Source organism: Leptidea sinapis, chromosome 14 (assembly GCF_905404315.1).
Source record: "Leptidea sinapis chromosome 14, ilLepSina1.1, whole genome shotgun sequence".
Lineage (NCBI taxonomy): Eukaryota > Metazoa > Arthropoda > Insecta > Lepidoptera > Pieridae > Leptidea > Leptidea sinapis.
The window spans coordinates 5855501-5872448 of NC_066278.1; the positions used below are offsets into that span (position 1 = coordinate 5855501).

The 16948-nt window shown below is 33.6% G+C and overlaps 2 protein-coding genes across 2 annotated transcripts in view; one reads left to right on the forward strand and one right to left on the reverse strand.

Moving 5' to 3' along the window:
- Positions 1-6253, reverse strand: part of LOC126967879 (lysozyme) — a 39205-nt gene extending 32952 nt beyond the window's left edge. Inside the window, exons 1-2 of the mRNA XM_050812574.1 lie at positions 6103-6253; positions 368-517 (exon numbers count right to left, since the gene is read on the reverse strand). Coding sequence (XP_050668531.1) covers positions 368-517; positions 6103-6118 — 166 coding nt within the window. The 5' untranslated portion in view covers positions 6119-6253. The remainder of the gene's footprint in view (positions 1-367; positions 518-6102) is intronic.
- The window catches only part of LOC126967864 (uncharacterized), a 132440-nt gene that overhangs the window by 71073 nt on the left and 44419 nt on the right, over positions 1-16948 (forward strand). The gene's annotated exons all lie outside the window — the stretch shown is intronic.

The following is a 16948-nucleotide window of genomic DNA, read 5'->3' on the forward strand; positions in this document are numbered from 1 at the left end:
TTATTGTAATTCTATGCAGTTAACATACCCATATACAGTGGGGGCTCCTTTGCACAGGAAGCCGGCTAGGTTATGGTTACCACAACGGCGCCTATTTCTGCCGTGAAGCAATGTAATGTGTAAACATTAATGTGTTTCGCTCTAAAGGGCGCCGTAGCTAGTGAAATTACTGGGCAAATGAAACTTAACATCGCAAGGTGACGAGCGCAATTGTAGTGCTGCTTAGAAGTTTTGGGTTTTTCAAGAGTCCTGAGCGGCACTACATCATAATGGGTAGTATCTATTACCATCAGCTGAACGTCCTGCCAATCTGGTCCCCTATTTTCATAAAAAAATACATACATAAGTATCATATTTTAATACTTACAATTGGGAATAAGTGTTCTTGGAAAATTATATCTCAACAATTCCCGCGAAAGCTGGCATCTGGTGAAGGTTCTTTTGTGACTGTAACCGCTGTCGATCAGAACCACCACTATGAAGAACATGAGCTCGAAAGAAAGCCGCATCTTGGGTCCTGAGAACAGAATATTGGACTATAATAGTGTCACTACTCGCAAGAAACTACAACTGAAAAGGGTGACATGAGGTCGATTTACTAAAAGTATTAACCGACTTCAAAAAAGGAGGAGGTATGTTTTTTTTATGTTTGTACTTTTGACTGTGTGAACCTATTTGGATAATACTTTTTTATTTGAAAGTTGGTGCTTCCCGTGTTTTCCATTCTCTTCTGTCTGTCAGTCTTAAATTTGCTATAAACATGTGCGCGACAAATTCACGAATAATTTCGACGATACAGTTTCGATGATTTTTTTTTATTAGAAAGAATATACTTTAAAGGTAGTTTGGTGAGGTTCTGATAATGGGATCCATGACAAAGGAACGGAACTCTTTAATTCTTAGGAGCAAATTAACGATACTCGGCCGACTATAAATAAATATATATAATACGCAATTATTTTTATACTTTTTAGTGCATTTTATATCTATTGTCATGGAATAGTGTTTTTGAAGTCGGTTGGTTTTTTTGATAAATTTTTTCTCAGTCATTAGTCTTCGGCGGTGTAATTGAAATGTCAAGTATAAAATGGAATATTAATATTTATACGCAGTATTTGCGTACGGCATTACATTTGTCAAAAAAAAATTAACAAAAAAAAACCGACTTCAAAAATACTATTCCAAAACAATAGATATAATATGCACTAAAAAGCATCAAAATAATTGCGTATTTTTATACAATCTAATTAATTAATCTAGTTCTAGTAACGACTATTGTTTTTATTTGGAATCGATGTGCTCTCGCCTCGTCACGTAGCGCGTGCGACACAAGCACATCTCACCTAAAAAACCTATGTATGTAGTTACAAACCTACCTTGGCTGACACTGACTCCAAAAATAACAGTAATCGTAATAACTCCAATCGCAATATTTGGCTTTTTTTATTATCTTTATTTTTCTTTATCTAATTGATTAATTTGTAGAAATGAAAGTATTTTAATTCCCAAACTTTGGGTATTGAACTTCAAAAAGAGCCCTGAAGTTTTAAATAACATATTAAATTAAATTATGTTCACAAAATACAGCATGCAGCTATTAATTTGTATAAATGATGGAAATAACAGGAAAACATTGTTAGTATAAAGTTACAAACGCTTTGCACGTCATTATTTTCCCATCGACTGCATCTAATAAGTTAAAGCAAATTATATGAAATCTGTAATTCGAGTAAACACCAGCGTACCGTGTACGTGATTCGGAAATAATAAGGCTGCAATGTATATTTGAAAAGCGCAATTTGTTTCTACGTAATAGCTTTAAGCGGGGTCCACACCTACCGATTCTCCTCTTTGTTACTTATAACGAATCAGAATAGAATTAAACCGGAAGACAAGCATGAAATATAAAATATATTACGCTTCCAATGCTCATTGGTAAGAACGCCCGGAAAGGAATCAAACGGCCGAGGTTGCTGATCAGAACGCGACTAACTACGAGGGCTATTTAACAAGTTCAAAAATTCCCGTGTTTATGCAATGCAATGCAATCAAAAGCGTCCCATTACAGAGATTTAAAAAATACTGCTTGGAAATAAGTTTACAAAGATACGTCTCTCAGCAAATGATAGATCTAGTGAGCGCAATTCAAGAATACCAGTGTGTGTATTCAGATCCAGGTAAAGAAGAATTGGCAAGTGTGTGGCCGCGTTAACACTAAGAATTGCTGTTGTTTTTTTATTTTCTGTTTTAAGCATTCTTTGTATACCTGACCTAACGATAACTACAATGATGAGTGACAGCTGAGGTTTTGTGTGTCTATTACCGTTTATAACAACAATATATTATAATAAAACCCAAACCAAAAAAGGTGTATTCCAATATGGCTGACTTGCAAATTAAAAAAGATTGCTTTTATAAAAGTATAAGTACATAGATTTATATCTAATCTAGATTTGGCTGTTATAAAAGCAAACAAAGATTATTATTTTATTTATTTAGAGCGTTACCAACGAGACCATAGTCAATATACAATAAGAGATATTCAAAAGTCTGGTAAAAGTATAGTAAAACACAATTTTTTGAATTTTCAACCCGCAATAACTGTTGAATGAATGAACCGATTTTCACGCGGTTAGTGCATTCGACGCAGTTTTTTGAGCCTCATAAAAAATTTTTGAGTTTCAATTGATCGAAAAAACTCTTTTATGAAAAAAAAAAAACCTTTTTTCGTCAACGAAAACTCGCGAACGAATCAACCTATATTGACCGGCTTGGTGGCGATCGACGTGGTTTTTTGATGTTAAGTTACAATTTACAAAAAAACTTACTTAAAATCTACCGGTCCCAACCGGCCCAAATTGTATTTAAAATCTAAGTTTGGTCAAGCCCTTTCGAATGGCGCTAACATTGCATGCTGTGATTACCTTTAATTGTAGGAAAAGTAAGATTTTATAATTAATGCAATGTAATCATTGACATTGTGACTGCTGATTGTTATGTTGGTGATCCATTAAGAAAATAAATAAACCGCGTTGATATCGGTAGAACCGTTCAAAAGTTATGAGAGATTTACATACATCCATACATACACAACACACACAGACACCATCTCGGGAATAGTCAGGGAAGCTTCCTAGGACCTTAAAACATCGAGATCTGATGAAACCTCGATTTTCGAAAAACGGGGTAAAACCAATAACTCCCCGCATTTTTGAAAATTTTCAATTTTCTTAAGAGGGAGTTAAAAGTAACTGTTGCAAGCCTTAAAATAATTGAAATGTTTAATAACTTGTCCATAAACTGTATAATTTCGTGACTTATCTGCATGTCAGATTGAGAGCTCAGTCCCTGCACGGGGCATCGTGCCTGGGTGTATAAATTATAATTCAGCATATCATACATTTCGGAATGTAGCGAGGCACTATTCAAAAATACAAATTAATTTTCTCTACAGTAAAAATCGTTTTTTAAACTCCGCTAAGTTTCTACAATAATTATATTTAGGCTTGTGAATGTTTTTCTCCAATAGGTGTTAAGCATTACGTTGTTCTGCAAATAGCATTTGGATGACAAAATAAAATCTACACTTTGGTGAAAATTATTTTAATTTTATTTTGCTAATTGTACAATTCACATAACTGTATCGCATAAACTAATGCTATTAATAATTTATAATCTTCTTTACTTCATTCGAGAAAGGTAGCCCGTATATATGACGTCACTTACAAGCTCCTGTATTGTTCAAACTATAATGAAAATGTTCGTTGGCGATGCAAAAACTTGAAACTCAATTAAACGACGAATCAGCCTGAGGTTCTAACTTAAATACGAGATACCTTCCACTGTAATACAGACCCTTTGCAGATGAGATAGTGTGTTAAATCGCTTGGAAGTTGTGAAGTGGTAACGTGTACGTACTTGTGTTTCTCATTGTGAAGCGAAATAAGCTTATACAAGGTATGATTTCAGGACGTGGAGTTGTATGTTTCAGATACAATCTTTATCTCAATTTAAATTCTCAGGGTGAATGAAACATACACTCATCAGTAATTTGAAGATGTATTAAGTTATTCATCTAGCTACTAATCGCCTTCTTTATAAATAAAATATAACTACGTTTAAAAAAACCGACTTCAAAAACGGAACTTCTAAACTTAATAAAAATTTAGTTTAATAGACATCTTATGCAAAACTTACTTTTAATATTAATAAAATACTATTATTTGAATGTGCTACATATTTTTGGATTGGATAGTCGGTGCCGGTAGTCTTTTTACTTTTACTTTTTAGTGTCAGTTAATAATATTAATATATAATCAACCTGAATGAAAACTCCTAAAAAAATCGTACACATAGCAATTTCATTATCCACGTAAACAAAAATTTTCATAAAAAATGTTTATAAATTTAAAACTACTGGGCCAAACTATATAAAAATTTTATGGGACCAAATGACATCTAAACCGCATCGAACAACCGTGAAAAATTACGTGAATCTGATCATAAATCTTAGCGTGATCGCTGTGCATACATAAAAAATACCGATCGAATTGAGAACCTCCTCCTTCTTGAAGTCGGTTAAAAATATAATTTGATTGATTGAAACTAGATACCATTGTTTGACAGATTTAGATAAAACTCTATGTTCTGGGGCGCCCGCTGCGGATCCTGGCTCGTCTATATATAAATGTTTTTTTAAGCTTCTTTTTATTTCTTTATACCGATAATCACACATTCTTTATAATAATCCGATCAGCGCCACGACTGTGGTCATCCCATATTTAGTCTCATTCAGCGTACGGGTCACCCGATGTTAAATGATCACCGCTGCCCACATTCTCTTGCAAGAGCAGAGGAATCACAGGAGCGTTGCCGGCTCTTAAGGAAGGTGTACGTGGTTTGTTTGAAGGTACCCATATCATATAGTCCCAGAAATACCGCACAAGCCAGCTCACACTACTTCTTCGAAAAAGTTTCTTCTACGAAGAAAATTCCTTGAAAACCACACTGTGGAGATGATCACACAAATGGTGGGGATGATCATTTACAGCCTCATTTGTGGCGTGTGGTGCGAAGGTTGAATTTTGCTGCAGGAATCAGGTGAAACAGCTCTTCGGAATACTCCCCGTGATAAATGCGGTAGAAGACACACATTGAAGCGACATCTCTACGCAACGCCAAGTGATCTTTCTTTGATAGCACTTGCTCATTTCTACTTGATAGCAGATAAAGGCGTCGATCTAGTATCCAATTAGCCCGCATAATGTTCTAGCAAGCTTTCGTCTGATGCAATATTAAAGTGAAACTTTTATTATATCGTCTCAAATTTCATCGACCATATATCGCATGTCGCATTATAGCCGACCGCGGAGTAGGGGTGAAGTTGTATCATTAATTTCAACTACTGGTTTTAAGCTAGTTTGGGCGAGTGGTCTTATTTTATGATTAAGTAAAGCGTAATATAATTTAACACATTTGTGTTTTCTTCCGATGATTATTCTGATATTAATCTGTTATTTCGTGAATCAATCAAGCCAATTGTGTGTCTCATTTTAAACCAATTGTGTGGTTTTATTATTATAAGTCAAATAAAATTTATTCAAATTAGCTTCACCCGAGCGCTTTTGAGTAGTAATTTTAAATATGTAATTGAAATTACTGAATCTACCGTATTATGTTCTGAAGAAGTAGAGCTCGTGAGAAGAACATACAAGAAACTCAACGGATACTCTTTTAAATCAATAGAGTATTTTACAATTGCTGTAATATAAATTAATATACCAAATAAAATTGCAAAGTGCTGAATCCATATATAAATAATGTAAGTAAAAGAGTGTTTAAAATGTCAAATACTACATAAAAACTAGTAAAAATAAATTGTATAGATATAAATTATCGTATTATGGATCCTACGACCTCTAGAGCTTGAATAAACCTAAACCTCTTCTTTGTTTGAATGTCATGATTTGTAATCACATCAAACAAATACAATGATTTATTAACCTTAAAAAGGTCGACCAAAAAACAATAGCAGAAATAAAAAAAAATGTGGTAATTCATCCAACGGTTTTGCAAACGGTACCGATTGTGTGAAGTGTGTACCTGACATCAATAACATGGCGGCCTGTCCCTCTAACAGTCTGCGAGAATTATCAAATTAGGATTGGCCAATTACTCGTTCTGTCACTTGTATGTCGCATATAGAAGTTTTTTACAGCAGACACAGTCACGCGACACGCTAGTTAAATGAAATTTTATACTATATCGTTTTCTATGAAATGAGGTAACGCTGGCGGATGTTTGTTCTGTAAAATTCGAAATATCGTGTTTGCTTGCGGCATGTTCCACGATTTCGGTCACAGTATTATTATAAGAGTTTGTTGAGTCTTAATTTTAAATAAAACTGGATTACAAAAGTCACAAATATATTTTCTGTTATCATGATAATTTTTATTAGTATTAATTGGTACATAAAATCAGCATAACATTGGCGAAATATAGTTAAAATATAAAAACCCGATAATTAAATATAAATTAAACCAAATATTTTTATCGATATAATATTTATTAGGATTATATTAACTAATGACATTATAAACAAATGCATCATATACTATCCTTGTATAATAATTTAGGTTTTTTTTTAAATCTGAACGAACATGTTTTATCTAAAATGTTGATAAAATTTATCTTTTTTTGCCTCCACGAGGCTTCCTCAGGAGATGTTGATTCGCCATATTCTGGCATGAGAGTTCCATAAAATAACGCCTAATTCAATAAAGGAACATGTTGTAGTTGATGTTGCTGATTAGATGATGCTCATGAGACTCATTTTTTTTTATTTAATAAATCATTAAATAAGTAAGCATACGAGTGGGAGGCTCCTTTGCACAGGATGCCAGCTAGATTATGGGTACCACAGCGACGCTGGAAGTAGACAGAGAATGCAGGTAATCTTATTAGTAAGAGTTTTGTGTGATAGTTTTTTTTTTATTTAAAATTGGATTTGCAAACTGAAATACATGTGCTGTGGTGATGTTTGTTTAACAAATGAAGGCATTGTTTTATGGATATTAATTAACAGTCTGTATTCATTTCTGTTCCGCAGTTACTTATTATAGCCATTATAATTTTGTAAGATATCTAAGAAAGAATCACATGATCAAAGAACACACTCATACTTAATACTACGAAATAGTCGAAATAAGTCTCTATCTCTTTCACTGTTAAAGTTCCCTGCAAAGACGTGATCAGGAGTTTGGGTGAACAAAGGCTACATTTTTACTCGAAATTTTGAGAAGTTTTTTTTAGGACCTCAAAATTATTACTGTGTTTAGTATAGTCGAACTACAACCAAAGCGTGGGTATGATAGCACGTCTTTTAATAGTTACGATATAAATCTAACTTTAAAGACAAAAAATTCAAGTTTATTTATTTCGGTAACCAGTAATAATAAATGGTAATCGTTGTAGTATAATGTCAAATCTCTTTAACGTCAAGCAACTTAGGTTTTGACACGAATTTGAACATTGCGTCAAAATTATTCATATTTTGCTTTATGAACAAATTGGAGTGTCAATTTGTAATATTGAAATAAAATAAAATACTTACGCCAAAATAACATTTTTTAGAATTTTTGTCCGTCTGTCTGTTTGTTCCGGCTAATCTCTGAAATTGCTGAACCGATTTTGATGGAAATTTTATTGGCAGGTAGCTGATGTAATTAGGAGTTACTTAGGCTACGTTTGTTTTAGAAAAAAAATATATTAGAAATATAAAGTAATGTTGCAATGTCCATGAAACAGTCATACTCTAATAATAATTTATTTGGTAAAACAACGTTTGCCGGGTCAGCTAGTTTTGCCACATAAATAAAGTACCTACCCGCTCATTATATGAATTGTCATATGTAAAAAAATGTCATTGAGTGAATTGCGAATATATAGGTACTTCTAAAATAAAATAAAATTAGTTTAAAAATACTAATAAACACGCTTTAGTTGAAAATATAATGTTTGTAATTTAAATGGAACATCAATTCCTGCCTTATCGACGATCAATGAAAAAAACATACAACTTTACAAAAATCTCATTTTGAAAATAGAAAAATGGAATAGTTTTACCAAATTAATGGATTGTCATCAACCCGCGATAAATCTACGAAGTTTGAACGAAATCTGGCCGTTTAAAGTGGGTCAAAATCGGACCCCCAAATGGTGGTAACAAATTAATATACATTTGTGTTATTCTTATCGCTTCAGTACTTTTCGTAGTAAAACCGAATAAAAGACTCTCCATTTATGGATAGAAGTTTTTTTTATATATCAACTAGTATTGGAATTTGATGAAAATAGCAAGATTATATTTTGATAACTGTTATAAATATAAACAGTTATATATATTATTGACAGCAATTGATGAACTTTATGTTGAAAATCCAATTAAAAAAGTTTTATAAAATTGATATATTTTTATAGATTTCTATTTTTTCCTTAGAAAAAAAAGTTTGTATGTACTTATGTACGCACGCAAGAAGTTAAACTTCTTTGGCCTAACAAAGCAAAAATCCTTAAAATTATTTATTCATCGTGCTATTCTACGTTTGTAGAAAGAAAAATATTGTAAAAATCTTGCATTCTTTGACTTTGACAATAAATTATTAAATAAGGTATACAGCTGTTCAGGCATGAACCTGTTACCTGTCCTAATAATGGACGTAGAAACCAAAAATCAAATAACGAATGTCGCAAACGTCAGAACATTTTTGGAACCAACTTCACCCTGTTACTTTTGTGTTTCAGTGATGCGCGCGCATTTTAAATTTTTTCATAACGCGCCTAAGGAAGTATAACTTCAATAATCATTTTGTTGCATGTTAATAAAATAATAAATTATATTACTATATTAACATGTTCAAAAAAAAAAACTATTAATACTTAAAATATATATTCTACATCTTAGTGTCTCTTGCCATAAAAGCACTATTTTCAACCGACTCTTCCAAGTTAGAACTACTCACGACATAATTAAAGTTAATTTGTATCTACGATACCTTTGATAAACAGTACTTGGAGAACATGATATCTTTATATATATTATTCTTGTGTGCGTGTGTATGTCACTGAACTCCTCCTAGACGGGTGGACCGATTCTAATGAAACTTTCTGTGTGTATTCAGGTGGATTCGAGAATGGTTTAGATTCACAATTGAACTACCTCCTAAACGGCTGGACCGATTTTGATGATTTTTTTATTGTGTTGCAGTGAATTTGAGATTGGTGTGTCTTCAGGTGGATTTGAGAATGATTTTGATTCACAATTGAACTACCTCCTAAACGGCTGGACCGATTTTGATGATTTGTTTGTGTGTTCCAGTGAATTTGAGATTGGTTTAGATTCTCAATTCCGTCCATATAGTGTATTTTAGAGGACTCCTTCTAACAGCTGGACCGATTTTTCAAATTAAAGACGTGTGTCCGAAATTTCCGACAGAACAACGTCTGTTGGGTCCACTAGTATTATATATAATAATGTTTAGGTTGGCTCTTGAATCCCGAGTAGGTAAAACGCTAATGCAAAATATTATTATGGTTTCACTTTCTCCAGTATAATAATAGTAGCGAGAAAGTATTTATTAGTAGCTTAAATAGTTTATTAGTAGTTTTTATGTTTAACTTAAATGAAAATAGTAAAGTTGTAATAACTTATTTATCTTTTACATCTAATTTGGATACAGAACTCAAATTGTTTTTTAATAAGTAGTTTTTTTTATTTTACGATTAAGGGTTGATCTATCTGACTGCCTTTGACATGTACTGTGTTTTGTGCTGTTTATAGTTTTCGTTTTTGAAATTTCCTTTCTTAATACGTTTCTCGATTCATAAATAGTATATTAATTACACGTTTTGGAATTATTTTCCGGACAAATTTCGGATCCGATACGACTTACGGCCATTCCCAATATTCAGTCTATCTCCGGTTGTGGCCTACTTGATATAAAAAATCGTAGCTATCTTTGACTTCTCTGTCCCAATAAACTTATCAACGGTAACTCATCTTATCCGTACACGCTGTTTGTCAATGGGATGACGTATGGCTTACTAGCGATAGAAGTTTGTATTGAAATTGCAACAGTGAACTGGCGATAAGAATGATTTATCGGGTATATTGGGACTGCTGGTAACTGACAGTAGAAGGTAGTAATTTATCTCTATCTGTAAATATATATTGGGAACGGCAGTTAGGGATTTTCATAATTAGAGCATTCTCATAATTAAAAATCCGGCAACTTATCTTTGAGACCTCTATCGTATTAGGCTAGCCTTTCTATCAGATTTTATTTTATGAAAATAAGGGACGAGACGAGCGAGACGTTCAGCTGATGGTAAATGATACGCCCTGCCCATTACAAAGCAGTGCAGCTATGGATTCTTGAAAATCCCAAAAATTCTGAGTAGCACTACAACTGCGGTCGTAATCTTGAGACAGTCTCATTTGCCCAGTAATTTCACAAAGAATTTGAAACACAGTAATGTTTACACATTACTGCTTCACGGCAGAAATAGGCGCCGTTGTGGTACCCATAATCTAGCTTGCTTCCTGTGCAAAAGAGACTCCCACTGGTATATAAAGATAGGTCAAGTGTCTGTTTGCCTCCTCTAATGTAAAAAAAAACACGAGAATCAATATGAGTTTGAATTACCTTTAGCTGGTGTGAAGCCGTCTTGAAGTGCTGGCTGCAACTGTGTACTGCATATGAGTGAGGATTTCGCAGGATGCAGTCATTACTTATTAAAGCGTACAATTCTTACGCAATACACGCACTTAAGGGGAAGCCTCTATATTATACTACATTTTTTAATAAGCATATTTTTAAATTTCCCAGTGGCTCCTTTGCACAGGACGCCGGCTAGATTATAGGTACCACAACGGCGCCTACTTCTGCTATAAAGCATTAATGTGTTAACATTACTGTGTTTCTGACTGAAGGGCGCTGTAGCTTGTGAAATTACTGGGCAAATAATAATAATAAATATTGACACACTTTTACACAAATTATCTTGCACCAAACTTGGCATAGCCTGTACTATGGGTACAAGGCAACGATATACTTACTTACACATACATAAATACTTATAAACATCCATGATTCGTAAACAAACATTCATAGTCATTATATAAATTGTTAAATGAGACTTAACATCATATGTCTCAAGGTGACGAGCGCGATTATAGTGCCGCTCAGAATTTTTAGGGTTTTTCAAGAATCTTGAGCGTTTCGATCATTGCATTGTAATGGGCAGGGCGTATCAATTACCATCAGCTCAACGTCCTGCTCGTCTCGTCCTTTATTTCATAAAAAAAACTAATTGTTATTATTGACCAAAAAGTGCCAAGTGGTAACGTCAAAGTAAGTAAAAAGTGTATAAGTAGAACATTTTAGCGATAAGTAGGCGAAACAAGTGGAAAGAAGCGGTGCGGTGAGAGCAAACGACACTTGCCGGCGATCACTACGCGAGTGCCGGTAGAGCAGTCAGGGTTAGCACTTCCGACTTATTAAATCATAATTATTAAATAATAAAACTATTTTGTTTCAATGTGTTAATCTGTTTTTGGATTTATCCAGTATAAATGACAAGTATCTACAAATATCTCTTTTAATATGAGATAAAAAATTAATGTGGTTCACATACTTAATATAAATAAAAGTTATTTTAGTAATTATTTACATTTATATCATAATTTTCCTAGTAAGGCTGCTAATTTGATATATACAAGCAGACGACTCAATTTTATTTGTATGCTAGTCTAAGTACCACTATCTTCAGACATACATGAATGATTTCCTTTTTTTTACTTTATGTATTCTACAGATGAAACTCTAAGTGTTCCGAACAGGGTAACCAACAGAACCCCCTCACTTAGTTTCAGATATCCGTTCGTTTGTATCTCATAAACCGCTATAGTTAGATAGATAGATAGAATTTTGATTGAAAATCGTAATGTTTTTTATCTAGGTATCTTTTTGACAAACAATAAGATATTCTTTCACAAAAGTATTTAAAGAGTTCGACTCACACTTATTTTTTTTTCTAATATTAATGTTGTCTTCTAATGTAAATTGTATTATAAAACGTATAGTAAGTTTAAGCTTTAACAGTGTCATAGCAAAACTCCATTAAAACATAGAAAAAAAAAAAGATTTTCATACTGTGTATTATTTCAACGCAATTGAAAAGCCAGCGTTGTGCCAATAACCCTTTATTAACAAACCAGCCAAAAAATACGAAAGCCATATTAGTACAATAATAAAATTTTCGCAACAGCCCCATTGAAACAATACTGAAAAAGAGCCAAACAATTTCAGCACCATTAAACAAATTCATAAACACGTGCCCGCGAAAGCAAAACATTTTGCAAAGCTTTTCATAATTATTTTAAATCACAAAAGAGGAACGTTAAACCCGTCATCAGCACTCATATGTTGATAAACGACACCAATTTAAGTTGACCTCTCCAAAATCTTTATGTGTGCGAAAAATCGGTTCCGAACCGTAGGCTGAAGGCCCACATTTATCTGGGCGCGCAAAAAGCTTCGCCTTAAGAGTGGTCTATTACAAATATTTTATTACCTCTCACTCGGGATCTTTTGTGGGACAAAATTGTACGTGCGGTATGATTTGCTGCGAAATATGATTCTTTCTTTCATAGAATTGCCGAACTTTCTATCTGATTTTGACAAGATAACATACTGTGTACTCAATGCTTTGTATTGTGCCATTGTGCTGGTACAACTGTATATTTTTATTTTTAGAAAAACGCACAATTAAATGATATTGAAATATTTATATCCTTTATGTTTAAAATACATGGTAAATTATTGGACGTGTGTCACTAAATTGATTATTATTACTTTACACTTTTGGCATGCTACAGTGGACGTTAACGAAGCTTGATATCATGATATGAATCATCAATTATAAAAACCAGAAATACAAAAGTTCCTCTGATATGCCAACACTGTTTTGGCGCCAAACCCGGCGCCGGCCACTTAAAACGTGTTTACAATAGTCGAGGTATAAATATGCGGTTTATGTCACGGGTTGCTTGATAAACAAGCTTGGTTATTGTAAACAAAAATCGTGACTTATGATAGATTCGTGCTGTGATATCGCCGCACTTTCAGAGTTGTACGAGAAATTGTGACTATTTTGCAAAACGCGTCAAATTAAAAAATATTGTAATTGAATTATTTGTACTATTTTTACTACAGTGGACATGTTATAATAATATGATTTTATGATTCCTTAAAACTATTTAATTTTCTCTAAAAAAAAATTTCACTAAATTATGTTCCCGTTGTATGCTAAACAAAAATGGCTGCCACTAGCTAAAGCCAAATAAATACTAATATATTTTATCTTCGAAAGCGTTGCGCTTTGTTTAAGCGCTCTAGGAACCAAGAGCAATTAATAATTCCCCCGGTACAATATTCTCTCTGGTGTTTTTGTCTAGGGATACGTAGATATTGGCAGTTTTTTGAGGGCTGTTTTACCGGACAGGACGGTGGAAACGTTTGCCATGTTCACTTGTGCACTGGAGCGTATTGTAAAAAAAAACAAGGCGTGTTGTAAATATTAAGGCGGTTTGAAGGGCGCCACTGCTACTGAAATTACTGGGCAAACGAGACTTAACACCTTATGTGTCAAGGAGACGAGCACAATTGTAGGGCTGCTCAGAATTTTTGGGTTTTTCAAGAATCCTGTGCGCCACTGCATTGTAATGGGCAGGGCATAGCAATTACCATCAGCTGAACGTCCTGCTCGTCTCGTCTCTTATTGTCATAAATAAAAATCACCCCCCACCAAACCATGACTGACGCAGGATGATGATCACGTTGCACTCTTCCGACTACTTGCAAAGCTTCTTCGATTCCTTAACCACCTACATCGTCATTTTGCTTGTTGTAGTCTTCTTCAATTGTAAATATTTTTTCACCAATGAAAAGATATTTCTGTACTTTTCCCCACTTTTCGCGATAGCAAGCATTTTATTGAAGCACTCTCTTGTGAAGAAAAACGTTGTATCCCTTTTTATCCACATTGCGGTCACGAAAGAGTGTAGGCTTAGGCATAGTAAAAGTTTACATGGAGAAGAAATACAGAATGCTAAAACGTATAACAATATTAGAATGACCCGGGAAAGGGCGCTGGTATGGGATGTAACTCTCGTCGACACTCTGGCTCCTTCTCAAGTCCATGTTACGTCATTTGGTATGGGGGCTGCTGCATATGTACACATACATACACGACGTATATCTACCTCTAGTTGTAATAAAGACATTCTGGATTAATTGAATTATTACGAAGATATTTTTTCTGAAGTAAAAACTCCTTTAAGCACGTTGAGTATTTTTTGTGTTTTGAATAAGAGTCACGCTTGTTCGAGTATAGTTAGCTCGTGTCAATTTACCAAATATATCCATTCAAAATTATTACAATAACATATAAGTATCGTTAATGTTATTCCGAAGATTATGTAAATACTACGTAATAAGAATAAGTTACGTAAAAATTGTTATTTAGTTTAGTATAAAACGTGCAGTGAGATTTGACATATTAGGTTTGAAATAGTAATAACAATATGGCGACTAAGTATAATCCGGCTAAGTTTGGAAGCGACCAATTGCTCAAAACCTCCGTTTTTCATACAATCGACCGTTTCGATTTTTCTTAAAGAGTTTCGCTAGGCTGGTTATTCCTTTATAAACATAGTACAAATGCTTGTGTCAAACTGCTTTTAGGCGGTTGCGCAAGAATCAACGTGAAGCAATTTATTCGAAGTAAGATTGTGCAACATATTAGGTTCACGGAGCAGTAAAAATAGGTCATCCCGATGCAAATCGAAGATAGTTGAAGCAATGACCGTCCGTCACCCTATGTTATCAAGAGTAATGCAATTTGCTATTCTTCCCACCGTTTGTTTAGTGGAGTATAAGCTATGAGATTGTAGCGGTTCTTGCACGATGTTCAACAATGAGAAAATATGTTTTGCTTATATAACACATTTTTAATTAATGTGCAGGGCCTCAATTAAAAACCTCGATTGATATGGAAATATTGAGATTTTAAAAGAATTTCATAAAATCATTCAATGTGACCTATTTAAGTATTGGTGGGCTAAAAATAATATGAATAATGGATAGAAAAAAAAGGGCATTTAAAAAAAAAGAAAAAATTTATTAATTGATTTCTCACAAAATGAGGTTATATGTGAAACACCCACCCCCCGCACTTACGGACCTTAGATCACCCATTAATTAATTTTCCTTTCATTTTTGTTATATTCTCTTCCTTTTCCAATGGGTTTCATCCTCCTATATTGTTTTCACTTTCATTTTTTTTTCAATTTCAAAGGCTTCAACCCTGAAATGAAGTCCCTTGGGACATGCTGTCATGAAAGCAAGTCATGCGTCATAAATAACCGTTTCAACAGAACTATTTCTACTTCACTTAGTTTCGACTGGTTTAACGTATACGATAAAAGGGGTCGCTGTACATACACCGTAAATAAAATGACTCTCATAAACTTTTCCTTACTACTCCACAAGAAATAAAATATCAAAAATTGTAATAATCGCCTGCGCGTATCCATTGAGGCGCAACATCTTCATCCGGTCGTCACTCAGTGGAAATATCCCATTATGTCGTAGCCACACGCAATGCAGTGGCCATTCTTTTACAAGCACCACATAATATGAACGGAACAACGTTTTAAGATCGCTTTTATGCTTTTCTTGGTTTCATATAGAATATGGTTTACGATTTACCCAGCGTTCAGTAGTACTTTTTATGCCGCATTAGTTTTACGTAGGATTTACACGTTTCTTTAGTTAGCGGAAGTATTAAATGTAGGTTTCGATCATTCAAGAGAACATTCTATTACGGAATGAGCATTATTGCAGCTTTTGTTAGGCGGACTCATATATAAAATTCTCGTGTCCCGGTGTTTTTACCAAACTCCTCCAAAACGGCTGAATCAATTTGTTTGAAAATTTGTGTGTATATCGCGTAGGTCTGAGAATCGACCAACATCGATTTTTCATACCCTTAAATGATAAGGGTCACCCACCACTAAATATATTTTTTAATTTTTTTCAAAATTTATTTTTATTTTAGTATGATAAAAAATGCACACAACTTCAAATTGTTACCCTTCTACGATCAACCCCTGTCTTTTAATCACGATTTTTATATTATTCTGTTCCATCCACAATACGATATCGATGTCGACGTCATCTTTTTTTTATTCCCCAAATATTTTAATTATTGAATTTCTTTTAATAAATCAATACAACGTTTGCTGGGTCAGCTAGTTTTCATATGAAAATCATCTAAAGCATAGCATATTGTGATAATTCGACTTTAACATGGCAATAACACTGACACACACCCTTTAAAGTGCAATGCAATCCGTCGCAATCAATCAAAGCGTCCCACTTTTTGCTTCACTGCAGAAAAGGATAAATTAAATAGCAAAAACCATTCTTGTTTGTTTATTAAAAGCAATTGTATTGTAACAGTATTGACCAATACGAAAGCAGCACAATTAATTCTACTCCTACTAACGACAAGTCTCAATACGGGGGGGTATTTAATAAATAGTGACAATAAGATGCAAACTATGTAGAACTATAAAAGTTAAAACGCTATGGTAAAGCTGTAGTATTGATAAGATAAAAAAAAGTGATTCCTTTACAATTATTTTTGATATAATTTCTAATATACTAGATACTACTACTGCTTCGGAAATTACTTCTATACGACTGTACTGTGTGTACGTAAGAAGTTATACTTCTTTGGCCTAACAAAGCAAAAATCCTTAAAATTATTTATTCCTCGTGCTATTCTACGTTTGTAGAAAGAACAGTATTGTAAAAATCTTGCA